General features: G+C 42.2%; 2 protein-coding genes across 4 annotated transcripts; both read left to right on the top strand.

The window, feature by feature from the left end:
* The first annotated feature begins 4,884 nt into the window (after positions 1–4,884).
* On the top strand, positions 4,885–8,676 carry il17a/f2 (interleukin 17a/f2). Of its 2 annotated transcripts, XM_085177788.1 has the most exons (3): positions 4,885–5,697; positions 7,417–7,571; positions 7,679–8,676. In XM_085177788.1, the coding sequence occupies exons 1-3, from the start codon at positions 5,662–5,664 to the stop codon at positions 7,911–7,913; spliced, it is 426 nt and encodes a 141-aa protein (XP_085033914.1). In that variant the 5' UTR covers positions 4,885–5,661; the 3' UTR covers positions 7,914–8,676. The 2 variants fall into 2 exon arrangements, with proteins under 2 accessions (XP_085033914.1, XP_085033834.1); XM_085177708.1 differs by lacking the exon at positions 4,885–5,697 and having other exon boundaries at positions 6,395–7,571.
* Positions 8,677–9,348: 672 nt separating this feature from the next.
* LOC146526253 (membrane progestin receptor beta-like) lies at positions 9,349–17,506 on the top strand. 2 transcript variants are annotated; one of them, XM_085164691.1, is made up of 6 exons: positions 9,349–9,734; positions 12,719–13,068; positions 13,154–13,266; positions 13,400–13,556; positions 15,512–15,727; positions 15,886–17,506. In XM_085164691.1, the coding sequence occupies exons 2-6, from the start codon at positions 12,784–12,786 to the stop codon at positions 16,195–16,197; spliced, it is 1,083 nt and encodes a 360-aa protein (XP_085020817.1). In that variant the 5' UTR covers positions 9,349–9,734; positions 12,719–12,783; the 3' UTR covers positions 16,198–17,506. The 2 variants fall into 2 exon arrangements, with proteins under 2 accessions (XP_085020817.1, XP_085020810.1); XM_085164684.1 differs by having other exon boundaries at positions 9,349–13,068.
* The last annotated feature ends 170 nt before the right edge of the window (positions 17,507–17,676 follow it).

The raw sequence follows: 17,676 nt of genomic DNA, 5'->3' as shown, positions 1-17,676 counted from the left end.
AGCAGGCATGGAGGAGATCCAGGCCCCAGACATCCAGAGGCCCCAGAGTGCAAGAGCCCAAGGAGGACCACCGGAGGGGCATCTGTGCCACCTTCATGGGAAGGGCTGAGGATCCCCAGACGAGGGGTCACCCAGTAGCCACCGAGCAGAAGCTAGAGGGGGCTGCACCGGTGTGCCCGCCGGCTCTGCCGGCAGCCAGCTGTGCCAGAGTGAACCGAGCCGCAGGCACAGAGGCCGGAGGCCCGAGGGCTCCCCGCGCCCCGGAAGAGGCCTGACCGAGCAACAGGCACCAGGCCCCACCAAGTAGCCACCGGGAGTGAGCTGGTACATATGTGAGCGCCCAGCCCCAGACACCAAGAACCAACAATGCACCGACCCCTGAGGGCATCGGTTACCGGCAGGGAGTGTGGTGAGGGGAGATAGGCCTCCACACTTTGGAGGGCCTGGGAGTTCCCAGAGAGGTGGAGTCTAAGACCCGACCTGACATATAGACACAGACACAAACATGCATTCCCACCCTCATTGTTTTTCTTGTGACATTACCAATAAGTTTGATGTGTCACATGACCCTCTTCCTATTAAAAAAACAAAAGTTGTATCCAAGATGGCCGACTTCTAAATGGCCACCATGGTCACCACCCATCTTGAGGAGTTTGCCCCTCACATATACTAATGTGCCACAAACAGGACTTTAATATCACCAACCATTCCCATGTTGTTACGGTGTATCCATATAAATGACCCACCCTGTAGATTTTATCCCTGCACAGTTGGTGTGGAGCACCCACAATTACGTTGTGCATGTACAATAACAATAAAGCGCTATTCTACTCTGTTCTACTCTTCCTCTAGTAGCTCCAAACATCAGTGCAGGTTTATGCTTTCTGTAGATCCACAAAGACACAGTGAAGCTCTTTCTGACCTTCTCTATACTCCACCAAACATGCAGACATCAGTAATAATAATATTCATACTCTAACAGTGGTGTATGGCACCACCCTGTTCAGGTGTAGAACAATAACACGTTTTGAAAGTGCACAAGAAACGAGAAAAAGCAGGAAGAACGCAGTTTTTTTTAATATGATCCGTGTTTCCTGGTCGATCATTAGAGGAAGACGAGCACTTTGATCTGTCTTTACTAATCTGACCTCCTGCTACTGACGCACTGAGGCTGCACGATGTCTTCCGGGAATGGTGACAGTATTTTCAGTAGGCAGCAGTTTCATGTGCGTTGATCTCTATGGTTAGGTCACTAGGTGTTACTATGGAGATGAAACCACTTTCATAACAGAGAAACACGAAGTTAAACCTGAAGTTTCCTCCAGAAGCTGAAAGTCCTCAGGACTGCGGTACCCTTGTGGTTAAATTGTGTTACTGCAGCGTCTGCGGTTTCTGTTGATTTCTTCTCTCACCGTAGATTCACGCTGCTGTGTTTTTACCATAACAGATGCATTTGGTCACCAGAACAAGGAGAGGCATCACTGTTTGTTTGAGTCAATTTCAGACTAATGAATGACTCATTTAATTGTTGCGTGGGAGGTGCTACAGTCATTTAATCAAAGATTAATGGTCATGTAGGTGTGATTGTGGACGTCATACTGCTGCTGGTTTGTTTTCTCTCTTCTGCAGAGCGTGCAGAGCATCTCAGTGTTTATTATCCTGTTTAAATATCAGGTGAACTGAAGTAGTAGCATCTCACTGAGAAACGCCGCTCGGCAGCTTTTCACTCATCGCAAAACGATTTTATGGAAAATCTAACAATTACGACTTTGCTCCAGTTTTTCAGAGGGTTGAATTTGATGAACTGGTGAAAACATGGTTCATGTGTTAAACATAAAACATCTGGCACAGCTGTGCCGGCCTGCACAGTCAATCATGATGAGAGTTTTTAAGAGGACCCAAATGCAGGACACCAGGACATGGAGTGTAATATATTATTGCTATTATGATTATGTTTATGATTGTTATTATCATTGTTGTTGTTATTGTTATTAATGAAAAACATAAAACCGACAAGTTTACAAAATAAGAAATGAAAACGACACACAAAAAAAATTCCACTCGTACTGATCAGCAGATGAGTTTTTTTCTGCAGTAATTTAATAATTCAGGTTACACCACAAACATGAGCCTTTAGCCCAGATTCTCAGTTTCTCAGTCAGTCGGTGCATCAGCCCCCTCGCCAATAACATCAAATCAAAAGACTTTGGTATCATTTTTGATCAGCACCTGAAACTCGCATCAACCCAGTCTTTTTTCCTTCAGCCGAGAAATATTGAAAAAATCAAACCTATACTGTCAGTTAACCTCTTAAATTTTAGTCCAATTCTTGCATCCCGTCTCTGACTTCCAGTGAGATTAGAGAAGATTAGATTAGAATTCTGTTCTTAACATGCGATTTTAAAATCAGAGGTGATTTTGGAGGTTGTTACGTCCAAACTGTGGAACAGCCTTCCTCGGTCAATCAGGTAGGCTTTATTTGTTATTTGCTGAAAAAGTCATTGTTAGCCATAGTTTGAAACCATACGTGTGTGTGTGTGTGTGCGTGTGTTTGTGTAATGAATTGTGTGTGTCTTTATTTGAACTGTGAATCGCTTTTCAACTCTGTGTTTTGAAAAGTGCCATAAAAATAAGTTATTATTGGTTAATATTATCATTTTTGGTTTGGAGCTGTGGAAGGACAAAAGCTTCACGCATTTAAAGAACATCTGTAAACATCAGTACAGGTTAAATAATCATTGGGCCACTTTTGAATACCAAGCTTTTAAATCAAATTAAAAACATGAAGGTGTGTATTTTTTATGAACATCAGGGTTTACAAAAGATATAAAATATTTTTTTAAATCCTCCAATTTTAATCGTTAAGTTTTTCTCTTTGTCTTGACCAATGTACAGAATTTTAAATAATTAATTATGAAGGACAAACGCACATTTCACAAATTGAAAAATGAAGTCTGGACATAATGAGTAGACTCTCAGCTTTCATATGAGCGTATCCATATTCAAATTGGATGAAGAGTTTAAGAGTTTCAGGTCGTTAACATGTGCCACACTCTTTCTATAGGGACCAAAAGTAATTGGACGATTAACTCAAAGGGTGTTTCATGGGCAATTCCTTTGTTATGTCATTATCAAAGGCCTGGAGTTGATTTGAGGTTTGGTTGCATCTGGGAAATTTTGTATGAACAGCTCTCCATGCAGGTGAAACAAGCCAACCTGCAAAAACAGAATAAAACATCTGAGAAATGGCCACAATATTAGGAAAAACCTACAGTTTGGTGCATCCTGAGAAAGAAAGAAAGCACTGGTGACCTAAAAAGACCTGGATGCCCACAGAAGACAACAGTGGTGGATGATCGCAGAATCATTTCCATGCTAAAGAAGGCAGCTCATGACCCAAAGCACATCATCTGTAAAACACAGCACAGGCAGTGCGATGGCTTGGGCGTGCAAAGCTGCCAGTGACACTGGGACACGAGTGTTTATGATAATGTGACACAGGACAGGATGAAGTCTGAGGTGTTCAGAGACAAACTGTCAAATACAGTCAAATTGATCCGGCAGTTTCATAAAACGGATGAACAATGACGCAGAACATACAGCCAAAGCAACCCAGGAGTTTATTAAAGCAAAGAAGTGGAAGATTCACAAATGGCCACGTCTCGCCTCTGTCAATGCGCCCCAGGGTGGCTGTGGCTACAATGTAGCTGCCATCACGAATGGGTGAATGACTGAAAGCGCTTTGGGGTCCTTAGGGACTGAGTAAAAGCGCTATATAAATGAAAGCCATTTAAGTATTAGAAATGAATGTTTTATTTTCAGTTATTTAATTTGTCCAAATGCTTTTGGGCCCTGAAATGAAGTGATTTACTTTAGCTGCCTCACATTTTTTATTTCAACCCACCAAATTAAAGCTAAAAGTCTGCATTTCAGCTACATCTGAGTTGTTCCACTGGGGTACTGTACAGAACCAAAATTAGAAAAAAGTCTGTCCAAATACTTATGGACCTTACTGTGTCTTATCTTATCTACTGAAATAATCAGAGCCTTTTTTCCCACTGCGATGATAAAAAACCCAACTTTAGCGTTACAGAATAAACAGATACGGTGATTATCAAAGAGGAAACAGATATTTAGATCAGATGTTTTGCTGCTGACAGTAAAAGATGCAGATAAAGACGAGATAAACTGGAATGATCCCACGCGGGGAGCTGAATTCTCACGGCAGATGATGGATCGAACAGATAAGAAACTACTAACGAAACAACATCGTAAAATTCAGGGCAGCGTGCACTTTGAAGACACTTTTGGGGGGATTTTATGCCTTTTATTTCAGAGGAAAGAGTCAGCAGGAGATAAAGAACAAAGGACACCACAGGACTGCAGACCTCGACACAAAGCCAACCGAGTCTTCGACGTATCTGTGAAGCAAACTTTCTTCCAAACTTTCTTTGTCGGCCGGCTTCTGGAAGCACGATGAGAAGCAGCGCTAATGCGGAAAAGCAGCTTCTGAACGACATTGCTTCTTATTTTTTATTACAAATCAGAAGTTCAGAAAGCACATCGCAGCCTCGCAGAAGTTTTATGTCCACGGACACAACTTTTCCAGTTTTCTAACCTTCCTGAACACCATTTGTCATCTCTCCGTTCTCACATGTGGACCAGAAACACTCCTGGAAGCTGGAGGGAGCTTATCAAATAGAATAAACTTGGTTAGATTTAGGTTAGATAAATGTTGCAGTTATGAAACCTGCTTCCTGTTGAGATACATCAGTTGCAAAAGCAGTGCATGAGCACAATCAGATTAATTTTTTTGATAATTTTCGATCGATCAGGATAAAGATACGTGTGCTGGAGCAGAGCGGCGTGTTGGTCAGGGTTGGAAGCTCTGAACCTTCTGCTTGCAGCTCTGCAGGTTTCCCCTCGCGCTCCAAAGACATGCTCACTAGTTTAACTAACGATCGTAAACTGGCTGTAGGTGCGTCTGTCTCCAGGTGTTTGAGATCTTTTGCCCTCTGTCAGCTGGGAGAACTTTCCCCACCACCGTGATCGTAGGTGAGGGAAATGGATGGAGCTGTTGTCCAAACAAATTACTTCAGGACGTCTGATCGCGAATGCTTCTTAAAATTGAACATATGTAGTTTCTGCTCAGGTAGACGGTACGGAGAACACCTACAGTCTTAGCAGGAAGACCAGAGTTTGCTGTGCCTGAAGGAAATGACCAAATAAAGAAATCAGTGATGATCTCAGATCATCAGAGAGAAGCTGAGCGTACACTTATTAACACATTTAATGCAAACCGTGGACACTATATCACAGAAAATAAAAAAGTAGAATCTGTTGTCATTAAAACAAATTCTGTTCTTTAAATTAATGCGACCAAATCTGCCACACTGGAAATAAAATTCAGCTTCTGCTGTTTTACACGTTTTTCCTGTGTTTCTGTCACAGATGTTATCAGTGCAGCAAACGTGTTATTTTCATCTGACAGACCGCCTGTCAGGCTTTCATCGTGTGATTCAGATGGTCTGCAGAGATAACAGGAATCTCCCGCTTTGTTTCTTGAGCTGTTATCACCTCAGAGATCAGGCGTGATCAGCATAAATTGTGCTGATCTGAGAGCAGTCGCACACAGACGCTGGACGGGACCAGAGCAACATCATGAAGCTGCTGAGGCACGGCGTCTACACTCTGCTGGTGAGCGTCGGCTTTATTCACTCTGATCATCTGTTCACTGCGACTGAGAGATGAAAAGACAGATTATATTAGTCTGCTGGAAATTACAAGCAAGAAATTACTCACGGCTGATAGTCGCAAAGGTTAGATTGGGGATGACTGGTGAGAAGTTCCAGCGCAAAGTAAATTTAGCAGTTTGACTGTGAAACCAGCAGCGGCTGAAAGGTTTTACTGGGTTCATTTAATGGATGGACATGAAAAGTGTAGCAAATAGAAACTAGCTCCAAACAGTCTTTTAGAGATGGCGTTAGCTGGCCTCAGGGTCAGGTGTCAAGCTGTCCAGAACTGGACCCAGCGCGGGTCTTTAGGCAGGTGAGTAAATTTAAACTGGTCAGAAAACGCTTTTAATAAAGTAATGTTTTACTTCACGTTTCCAGATAATCTCCTGTACGGCTCACTGGGTTTATAATAATTATAATGTGTGTGGATAACATAATATTTAATCAACTATAACAGTTTTTGGTATTTTTACCTAATAGTTACACAGTCATGACGCGTAATAGTTCATCCCGTCCTAAAACTCTCCGTAAAATCGTCCTCCTGCAGACACTCTGAGTTTATTTATGTTTAAAGCTGAGTTTTGTGTCGGCTGCTGCTGCGGTTTTTATTCGACCCTGTAGATTTGAAATTTAAACCCTGTTAAAACAGCGTTTAGAGTGATGAAGTTTGTCGTTGCTTAAATTGTCATCATCTCACTAAAAAGTATAATAAAATAACCTTTAAGGGATGGTTATAGACTCTCAGCAGCGTGCTCAGGTTAACAGATGCTGATGGAGGCTCGAAGCATGTCAGGTTTGGGGTTTGTTTTCCAGCTTTTTCTGAAGAATCCACAGAATCGCTTTTAAAACAGTCCAACCCAGCATTTCCATCCAGCTTCAGGGTGACGCTCCTCTGGGCAACACCACGGATTAAATCCGGATAGACTTAATTAAAAAGAGCTTGTTTGTGTTGATATTACATCTATAATTTTTGTTGTTCTCACATTTTCACTCTGGATTTGAACTTTGTTCTCTGTGTGAGTCTATCGGTCTGTCTCATCACTGCTGAGCAGTTTTGGTCCACTCTCGGTTTCAGCGTTGCTTCAGTTCATCGAGGTTTGCACCATTCGTTCATGCACAGCTCTCTGGACTCTGCACCACTGCAGCAGCTTGATTCTTTTCTTTTTCAGCCACGCATCTTCATGGAGCTCTTGGGTTTGAGCTCAGGGTGAATTTGCTGGTACGTCTGCTCCTGGGGAGATTGTGGCATTGAGTGTGTTAACATATACACCTGTATATAGAGGTGGTCCCTCGGGTCATTAATCGGTTAATGAAGGGCATTTGATTGGCTGAAACTTACCCTCCGCTTCACACGAATGGACTTTGAGGAATAAACGCTCTAACAGTCTTTAAAAGGCAGAGTTTAAAACTGTGAAACAAATAATTCTAGTTTTAGTATTTTAAGCTTTTAGTACAGACTAAAAACTTACTGAGAAACTTGCACAGATGAGCTTCACTAAGAGGTTCGTACTCTTCATACTAGATTAAAAGTTGAAACCACTGAACGATGTTTCAAACAGGCTGAGGGTGATCAGAAAGCTCTGAAATACATATATGTATGCAGAAAAATGTAAAAATGGTTGAAATAGTTGCATTTAGTAAAACCCAAGATTGTAACTTGTTGGTAATCTTGTATATTCAGGTATGTTGCAGTGCATTGTGGGTCGCTCACTCCGAGGTTGAAACTGAATCTGCAGCTGAATGTGACGCCACGCTGACGTTCTCCTCCGAGATCACGAGCCTGACTGAAGGAAACGGGGACATCCACAGCAGATCTCTGTCTCCGTGGAACTGGACGTGAGTAAACTCATGAATGAATCTGTGAATAGATGAATGAATGAGTAAAAACAGAAGCAACTCTGATAAATGTCTCATTCCACTTGTTGCTGTGTTTGTTGACTCAGGCCAAACACGGACAGAAACCGAATCCCCAGGACGCTCTGGGAGGCCGAGTGCAGCACCAGCTTTTGTTCCAGTCCCATCCCGGGACAGAAGGACCAACACAACCTGAACTCAGTCCCCGTCTACCAGGACATTCTGGTCCTGACCTCACACAATGGCCGGCGCTGCTACAAAGCATCGTTCCGCTCTGTGGCGGTCGGCTGCACCTGTGTTCGAGCCGAGACCGATCAGAAGTGAAGCCCAGGAAACAGAAATGTTTCAAAATAAAAGGAGCTAAAAAATAAGCTAACCTGGTCATTTCATTCTTGCTGTTTTTGTTGTATTTATTTAAAAACTGCACAGTGCGTGTTAATATCAGATGTGCCAGATTTGAATCAGCTCATTTTTATCTATAGTCTCTGTGCAGGTAACATAAAAAACACGCAAACAAATAAAAACTACGTGGAGTAAAAAATGATGACAAGTCTGGTTTGTTTGAGCTCAGCTTTCATTGTATGTGCAGCGTCGATCTGAGAAGTGCCAAAACAGTTACTCCCCTTTACTGACCTCACATTTGGTTCACCTATCAGGCCCCTCGCTGTCTACTCTGGCAGCAGCCCTAACACCAACCCCCCTAATAAATCAACTGAAAGTATTGGGGAAAGTCTATATAAAACTTTATACATAAAACTGCCATGTTTTTAAATGATCGAAGCTTAAGAGATCGCCTTTATCGATTTTTTTTCCCAGAAATAGCCTGATGTGCTTGGATTTGTGTAAATTAAATTTTAAATTGTTGTTGAAATTTTCAGTCATACTGTTACACCCGAGCCCAAAGTGAATCAAAGTTAACTGAACTTGTTTACAGTGTCATTAGTTGTTTCATAAACATCACACACTGTTCAATAATTAGTCAAATTAATAATTTTGAAGTCACTCTTGAACCTTAGTCTCTGTAAGACATAAGAATGTGTGATTTTGATTGTGTCATTGTGTGAAGACTACTGCATCATCTGCGTACATTGGAATATTAATATTTAGATACATGTTAATATGAAGTGCAAAGAAAAGAAGTCCGAGCATAGAGCCTTGTGGAATCCCTGCAGAGTGAATATATGCACATTGCTTCCTCTGTGATAGAGAAATCCACAGAACAGCTTCAGTTCAGATAAAACTCGGTGTTTGATTGTGTGAAATGTTGTTTTCAAGTCTGGGTTTGGATGATTACTCGTTTTTGTTCAAGCACAAAATAACATTTTAATGTATTTTGTACAATGAAAGACATGACTTCGTTTGACAGTAACATTACAGGAACAGTCTTGATCTCTGAATGATGGCATGTGAATATAACCAAACAAATCAAACACGAAACAAATTAAACATGTAGTTGTGGACTTGCAGTTCTCTCACCATCCACCAGTGGGCGTAGCAGAACTGCTTTTCTCCTCTTTTTAAAACATAATTCTTCTACAAAGCTTGTTACCTTTTACAGTTTTGTTTTGGCCAACATTCTTAAATATTTTATCATCTTACATTTTTATTATTTTAGAAGAGAATAGAATAGAACAGAATAGTTTTCATTTAGAATTTGGAAATATAACTAAAATAACAAGAGAAAAAAAACTGCTTTGCTTTGTCTCTTTATTTTTTTGTTGAATTGATCTGCAAATTTACCATCATGTGCACTGGACGAATTAGAAAAGTTCCTAATCTTTCCTTTTATTAATCTGACGTGTTTAGGGAATAAATGTGACGTTACTGTGTGGAGGATTTGGTGGTGTATTGGCATGCACGCTGCAGCGAAGTGTGCATTACTGCTGAGTCTCATGATGTCTGAAATCCTCTGCAGAGAGAAACTTGTTCAGACTGAAATCAGCTCTAATTAGCTGAAAACAAGAACACATTGTGGAGTGTGTGTGTGTGTGTGTGTGTGTGTGTGTGTGTGTGTGTGTGTGTGTGTGTGTGTGTGTGTGTGTGTGTGACAGCAGGCCCAAAGACCCGAACAGAAAACAATAGAAGTGAGTAGAAAATAAGTTGTGCAGCGTAGCAGCAAGCAGCTCACATCCAGGAGACGCTCAGGTAGGTTTGATTTCCTTCTTGTCCTTCAGATTCTGTGACCTCTGACCTTTGCACAGAGATGATTGAAGCTTAAGTATTTCCAAAGAAAAAAGGCATTTGAAGGATCTTTAAGCCAAAGTTTGTTGAAGCTGAACAAGCTCCAATCAAAGCTGTTGGACTGCTTTTAACTCAATCTATTTGCCACCTATCTGTACATTTATTTCCCTCTCATGCACAGCGGGGTAAAATAAGTACTGAATACCTCACCAATTCTCAAAGTAAATACATTTTTTAAGCTGCTATTGATGTGAAACAACCCAATGCGGTACACAGATGCAAAGAATTCAAACCATAGATGTCCATAACTTGAGTTATGTCTATTAATTAGAAAAACATAGGGAAAAAGTATTGAACACGTTTACTGAAATGTATTTAATACTTCGTGCAAAAGCCTGTATTGGTGATGACAGCTTCAAAACAACTCCTGCACAGAGAAACTAGTCTCACGCATTGCTCAGGTGTGATTTTGGTCCATTGTTCCACACAAACAGTCTTCAAATCCTGAAGGTTCTGTCGACCCCGCTATGAACTTTAGATCTCTCCATAGGTTTTCATTTGGATTCAGGTCAGCTGATTGGCTGGTTCATTCTGCTGAAACGTCCACCCTCGTTTCATCTTCATCATCCTGGCAGATGGCAGCAGATTTTTATCCTGAATGTCTCTGTACATCTTTCCATTCATCCTTCCTTCATTTATATGAAGTACCGTATTTACCGCACTATAAGGCGCACTTAAAATCCTTCAATTTTCTCAAAAATCAACAGTGCGCCTTATAATCCAGTGCACCTTATGTATGAACTGGTTGTGCTTATTGACCTCAAACTGATTTTATGTGCTACACGGCACTCAAAAATCTGTCAAAAAATGTTTTAGTGCGACTTTGCTAAGCTACGAAGCTGCAAAGCTTGATGGATTGTTGGAGCATTACGGTACTGTAGTCAGGAGCCTCACGGAGTAATCTGGGTCCTAAACTCCGTCTGCTTCAGGTACCAAAGTCAAACAAACACTGAGAGTTAAAAACGGTCTAAATTCTTTCTTCTTTTATAAAATAATCAGCGTTGCTGCTTTACCAGGTGTAACAATTAAGTTTAACATCCAGGCATCCATGAAAACAGAATTTATTAAATGTAACGGAGTTAGAAGTTAGCAGGAAGTTAGCTCGCTAGCTTCCTGCTAAACATGCTATAGCATGTTCTGACTGAGAGATTTCTGAAACAAATTAAGACTTACAGCTCTGCTGTCACTTCCAACATAAATGAAGACAGAAAACTAAACAGCAGTGACGTTTGTAGGGTTACTGAAGTTGGGCTAGCTGCTATATAATGATGTGCTACGTGATCGCTAGCTACACAGCTATGTTAGCATAGCATAAACACTGAAGCTGGAGGATGAACGCTGACATTTTTCCACTCGATAAAAGTTAACATGAGGGTTTCTGATGGTTAAACAAATGCCAAACTTCAGTCAGGAGAACAACTGAGATTATTCATCCACAATACGAGGTTAGTCATTAATATACTGCAACAACATGGGAATAGAGCAGCTGCCAGAGGATTCAACATTAATGAATCAATGGTACGGAAGAGGAGGAAGCAAGAAGAATGAGTTGAGTAAAGTTTGACTTAGTTTTGTTTGGATTAATGTGCTTTGTGCTCCAAAAAATACATTATGCCGAAAAACAGTGATATGCTGTGCTTATTGTTCCCCACACATGGTGTTTTGATGTATTTTGGCATCCAAAGAGTTCCATTTCGGTCTCATCTAATCAGACTATATTCTCTCTCTGTTTCACAGGCTTGTCTAAATGTTGTTCAGCAACCCTTAAACGCTCTTCAACACGCTTTTTCTTTAGCAATGGACTCTTGCATGGTGAACGTCCATACAGGCCATGGTAGTTAAGTGCATAACTTGTTTTCTTTGAAACAACTGAACTTGTTGATTCCAGGTCTTTCTGTAGCTCTCCACAAGTGCCAAGTATCCAATGCCATCAGTATGTTTTACAAAAATACGGTTGTGAAGGTGTTGAGAGAGCTCACTGGTTTTATCCATCATGAGATGTTTACTTGTGTGACACCTAGGTGACGAGACACCATTTTTATAGGCCATCAGTTGGGACTGAACCAGCTGATATTAATTTGCAGTAATTACTGATTTTCTGAAGCTGATGTCATTTCCATGCCTTTCTTCATGTGTTCAATACTTTTTCCCTGGGCGATCGTGGCTCAAGAGTTGGGAGTTTGCCTTGTAATCGGAAGGTTGCTGGTTCGAGCCCCGGCTTGGACAGTCTCGGTCGTTGTGTCCTTGGGCAAGACACTTCACCCGTTGCCTACTGGTGGTGGTCAGAGGGCCCGGTGGCGCCAGTGTCCGGCAGCCTCGCCTCTGTCAGTGCGCCCCAGGGCGGCTGTGGCTACAATGTAGCTGCCATCACCAGTGTGTGAATGTGTGGATGACTGGATATGTAAAGCACTTTGGGGTCCTTGTAAAGCGCTATACAAATACAGGCCATTTACCATTTCCCTGTGCCATTTTGCATTATTACACATAAATTAGTTTATGGACATCTGTGGTTTGATTTCTTTGTATGTGTGCATTGGATGGGTTGTTACCTACATCTGGTGTGAATTTCATGTTAACATCACCTTTAGAAATCTATTTATTTAGAAAATTAGAGTTTTAAAATAAATTACTTCAAAGCATTTTACTGGTATATTCATGGTAGAAATTTGTTTGATAAACTACAAATATTTGACATTTTAATAACAAATATCTCTGCTGAATTACAGCCATTTCCCAGCATTAAACTTTTATTTTACATTTTATAATCTGGAATTCCCAACAGATAAAAGTATAACAACGATATAAGCTTTACAGCTAATCTCAGCTTTTTGGCTTCCAAATAAATTTGTAATTTAATTTACTGAAGTGTGATTTTCATTTTCACTTAGGGGTAATCAAACAGAACAGAATCTTCTTATCCTTTCCTCCTCATCCAGCTGGGTCATCTCCCATCATGCCTCAGGTGTCGTTTGCCCATCCCTCGCTCTGTCTTAACTTCCTCCCTCTGCTGCACTGCCTCCTCCCATCCAACCCCCCTACCGTCCGAGACGTGGATGTTCCCCCTCTGTTTCGGGAGCGCTTCATCCTGACGGGGTACCGTCCCACGGGCATGTCGTGGCGGTGTTACGCCCTCAGCCTGTTCCAGATCCACAATGAGACGCTGAATGTGTGGAGCCACCTGCTGGCTGCCGCCTTCGTGGTGCTCAGGTTCATGGTGTTCGCCATCATGCGAGGAGGGGTAGGATATTTACAGACGCTCTGATCTTCTGCTGCATGATGACATTCTGTTTGACTTCCTGTTGTCTGACCTTTGACCTATTAAGGGAATCCTGGGTTTCCGACTGCAGGGTCCTGAAGGTGAAGGTTTTTCTGTGGATGCCTCCTCTCTACCTTTGGTCCTCTATGTTCTTTCTGCCGTCACATACCTCAGCTGCAGGTGAGGGATTCATTCTTTGGTCACCAACGATAAGAAAGTGTTCCTATATATTTGATTTGGGAATGATGTCTGAAGTTTAATGTAAACATTTTAAATATTGCAGCTTTAACTAACATCGTGTTACCTCCTGCAGTGCTGCCGCTCACCTGCTGCAGTCCCACTCAGAGCAGGCGCATTACTCACTATTCTTCCTGGACTATGTGGGCGTGGCCGTCTATCAGTATGGCTGTGCTCTGGCTCTCTGCCTGTACAGCTCCAACACTGCCTGGAGACAAAGCATGCTGGGACAGGTTTGTTTACAGATGTTGAACTATGGTAATATTTGATGGCTGATTGTTGGACGTCTGCAATGTTGGTTGATTTTTTTGGACGGCCTGGTAGTTTTCTGGTAAGGTAGTGGAAATTTAGTCTTGACTGACTGTCTGGATGGAGGCAGGAGGTTGGACAGTTGGATGTTACATGTTGGATAGTCTGACGGTGTTATGTTTGGGTATTTTCACTGAATGATGGATGGCTGGATACTGTGATGGCTGGGTGGTTGCATACTATGTAACTATCATGATCCGAGTGAGTGTCTGCTGTTTTGATGGTTTCTCCATGCTGGCTCTGGTTCTCCAGTATCTGCCCATGAGGGCTCATTTCCACATGCATCATCCAGCAGTGATCCATCAGTGGCAATCAGCAGACTGGCATTTAAGACCAGCTCACCCTTCGTCTCATTGCCAGTTCGTCAGCTACGGCTGTAACTTGGCTCTTCCGTCTCTTGTTATTTGCCTCGTTGAATTCTAACTGCTGTTTCCTTGTGTTTCCAGTTTGTTTTTGCCGTTCCTGGAACTAAACTCTGCTGCAGCTTGCTTTACTTGTCACTTTCTTCAACCATTAACAAGACAATTGGAAGATTTTTGCACAACTTTCGGAGCCAATTGGAAATTGCCCTTCACTGTGTTACACCCACAACCCTGCTACCTGGTCCTCACAACTTTCATGGACTGAATATACTTATAACCCACTTCTCTCTTCTGCTATAGGTCTCTTGCCTTTTGAAGCCTCTCTAGGGTACCAACCCCCTCTTTTTCTACAGATGGAGCCTGATCTTGCGGTGCCCTCAGTTTGCTCCAGTCCACTGTGCCCGTCTGCTAGTAACTGCTAGTCTATTGTCCCTTGAATCTGCTTTCATGTCCACTTCCACATATCAGCCTTTCACCCCCTGACAGTTAGATGACTGTATAGTATATGGATAGTTGGATGGTTTGATAGTATAACCATTGGATGTTTGGATATTGTGATTGTTGGACAGTTGGATTGTTGCATTTTGGATAGATGGATTGTAGGACAGTGTAATGCCTTAATGGTCTGAAGGCTGGATGTTTGGATATTGATATGGTTGTATTTTTGGGGAGCAGGCTGACTGGCTAGTTGGATACATGGACTGCTAGATGGTGTGGTCAAACAGTTAGATGAGTCGATACTAGGTAGTTGGATGTTGAATACTGGTATGTTTGTATGGTTGGAGAACTTGATGGTTGGATAGTTGGGTAGTTAGAATTTTAATAGTGTGAAAGTTGCACAGTTCAGTGATTGGATGTTGGATGACTGGATGGTTGGATAGTTTAATAAATGGAGTCCTGGACGGTTTAATGGTTGGGAATTTGGTTCATTTGATTGTCGGATGTTGCATTATTGAATCACTGGATATTGTTATGGCTGTATATCCAGTGATGCAACTGGATATACCTCCCAACTGGCGCTAGGAGGTTGAATAGTTTGACTCATGGACTGTTAAATAGTGTGATGAGTGGACAGTTTAGTGACTGGGTGTTGGATGACTGGATGGTTTGTAAATGATATTGGTAAACAATTTGATAATTGGATATTGGATTGTTGGACGGGTATAGCTGTATGGTTGGAGATCTGGGTGGTTGGACAGTTTAATGATTGGATGTTGGATAGCTGAATACTGTGACTGTTGGATATTGGAAAGTGGGGTGATTCGATGACTGAATAGTGTGAATGTTGGACTGATGAACCCAGTGCAGGCTGGACAGGTTTGTTCATGGATGGACAGTTTGGATGTTTTGTAGTTCGGCTTATTTAATGGTTTGTTGATTACTTTGTGGACAGTTGGATTTCTTATTGCAATGATGGCTGTTCAGATGGAAGGGAAAACATGGTTAGAAAGGTTTGTGTTTGAATCTTCTGTCCCATCGGTATGTTCAGATGTCCTGATCAGGTTTTTGGATTTCAGGTCTTCCTCCCAGCAGCTGCCCTCCTTGCGTGGCTCTCCTGCACCGCCTGCTGCTATGCAAAACTTCATTTCCGCCGTCCATACCCCCTTCACAGGAAGCTCTGCCAGCTGATCCCAATGGGCGTGGCCTACCTACTGGACATCAGCCCTGTTGCCCACCGTCTTGCCACCCACAGCTGGACAGGCAGCCCTGCACTACCATTGCACTTCTTGCAGGTAGTTCCTTTTACTTATTTCTTTAGTCATGGATTTATTAGACCTAACAGTTATATTTATTACTGGTTAGTAATTTTGGGTAAAAATATTGCACGAATTGTTCTTATTTGTATATTTTTGTGCTACTGTCAAAAAGCTTTCTGTCATTTTTCCACCAGGTGGTGCTGTTTATGCTATCCGCCTTCTTCTTCTCTTGCCCCGTTCCTGAGCGCTTCTCCCCCGGCCGCTTTGACATCGTCGGCCACGGACACCAGCTCTTCCACATCTTGCTGTCACTCTGCACACTGGTCCAGCAGGAAGCGCTGTTCCACGACTTCCTATGGCGGCGGCCGGCGATGGTCAGAGAGTTTGGAGAGGAGCGCCTCCTGCTGGCTTGCGCCTCCTTTCCCTGCCTGACGTTGTGTTGCGCCTTGACAGCCCTCGCCATGAGGAGGCAGGCTCAGGCACAGCTGATGAAAGAGCAACGATAGAAGAGGAAAACGTTTGTGTACAGGAAGTCTCTTCTTCTTCTGAGGGACTGACTCTGCAGTGGAAGCATTTCTTTACTTTTGTTGGTTTGGGTTGTTTGTTAGCATCAGATCATAGTGATGCAGACCAACATATTCCTGCACCGAACGTCTGGTTCTTCTGGTTTCTCTTTTTTACATTTTACTAAACAACGACTAAAATCAAGTGACCATTTAACATTATGGGACCAGTTTTTAATTTCTGTTTGCATATTCAATGAAGCAATATTGTCTATAGTTTGTACGTTTATCTGTTAGCTGAACACTGTTGCCTCACTGAGCTCCAGTTTGGGGCCTTGATTGAAAATAAATCTAAAACCTGTATTTAATAAGATAAGATAACCTTTATTAGTCCCACACGTGGGAAATTTGTTTTGTTACAGCAGAAAGTAATAATAATAACAATGGATTGCATTTATGTAGCGCTTTTCGGGACCCCTCAAAGCACTTTACAATACCATTATTCGTTCACTCTCACATTCATACACTGGTGGAGGCAGCTACAGTTGTAGCCACAGCTGCCCTGAAGTGAAGTGTCTTGCACAATGACCAGGACTGTCCGAGCCGGGCTCGAAGCGGCAACCTTCCGATTACAAGACGAACACCCAAATCTTGAGCCACGATCGCCCGCCAAAGTGGACGGTGCAAAGTTATATAGCAAAAATTAGAAACACTGGAATAGAATAAGAATAAGATACTATATATACAATAGATTAAAATAATAAGATAATAAAATACTAAGATAACCGTTGACTCTTCTTCCTTTAACAACAGTCTGTAAGCATTTGGGAACCAAGGGTTTGCATTTCTGTAGTTTTGTTGTAGTTTTTGCCAAAGGATTCTCATTCGTGCTTGTTTCAGGACTTGAGCCACATGTTTTAGTGGTTGATGGTCTGGAGTACTTTCAGTTTAGCAGGCAGATTTTTTTTTCCTGCGTAGCCGTGCAGTTTGTGTCGGTGTAAAGGACGGTGATAGGTTTGTAGCATAAACCTATTCGCTGGAACGTTAAGGACAATTTAATTACACAGCAAAGCAAGACACGAGTAGGCAAAGTTCTTCATGTTTCTCGTGCACGGGAGAGAACTGGACAAACGCCGTTCCTTCGCTTGACCCCAGTTGCTCTCGTCCGCTCCCCTGAAACACTGCTCTTTATTGAGGTTACATGAATATACATAGGTTCATTAACATACGACGTCTACATACACACAAAGAGTACCTTGGCTGTGCGTTGTGTAAGTGTGTGTGTGGTCAGAGTGTGACCCCATAAACCAGCGGTCTCCAACCTTTTTTGCGCCACGGACCGGTTTACCGACAATATTTTCACGGACCGGCCTTTAAGGTGTCGCGGATAAATACAACAAAATAAAACTAGTACCGGTACCGAAAAAAATAAGATTTATAACACACGTGAAAAGACCCAGGAAAACCAAGTTAACGATAAAA

The sequence above is a fragment of the Neolamprologus multifasciatus genome, chromosome 1, assembly GCF_963576455.1.
Source record: "Neolamprologus multifasciatus chromosome 1, fNeoMul1.2, whole genome shotgun sequence".
Taxonomy (NCBI): Eukaryota; Metazoa; Chordata; class Actinopteri; order Cichliformes; family Cichlidae; genus Neolamprologus; species Neolamprologus multifasciatus.
Note: the sequence above shows the minus strand (reverse complement) of the source record. Positions and strands in the feature narration are given on the sequence as shown.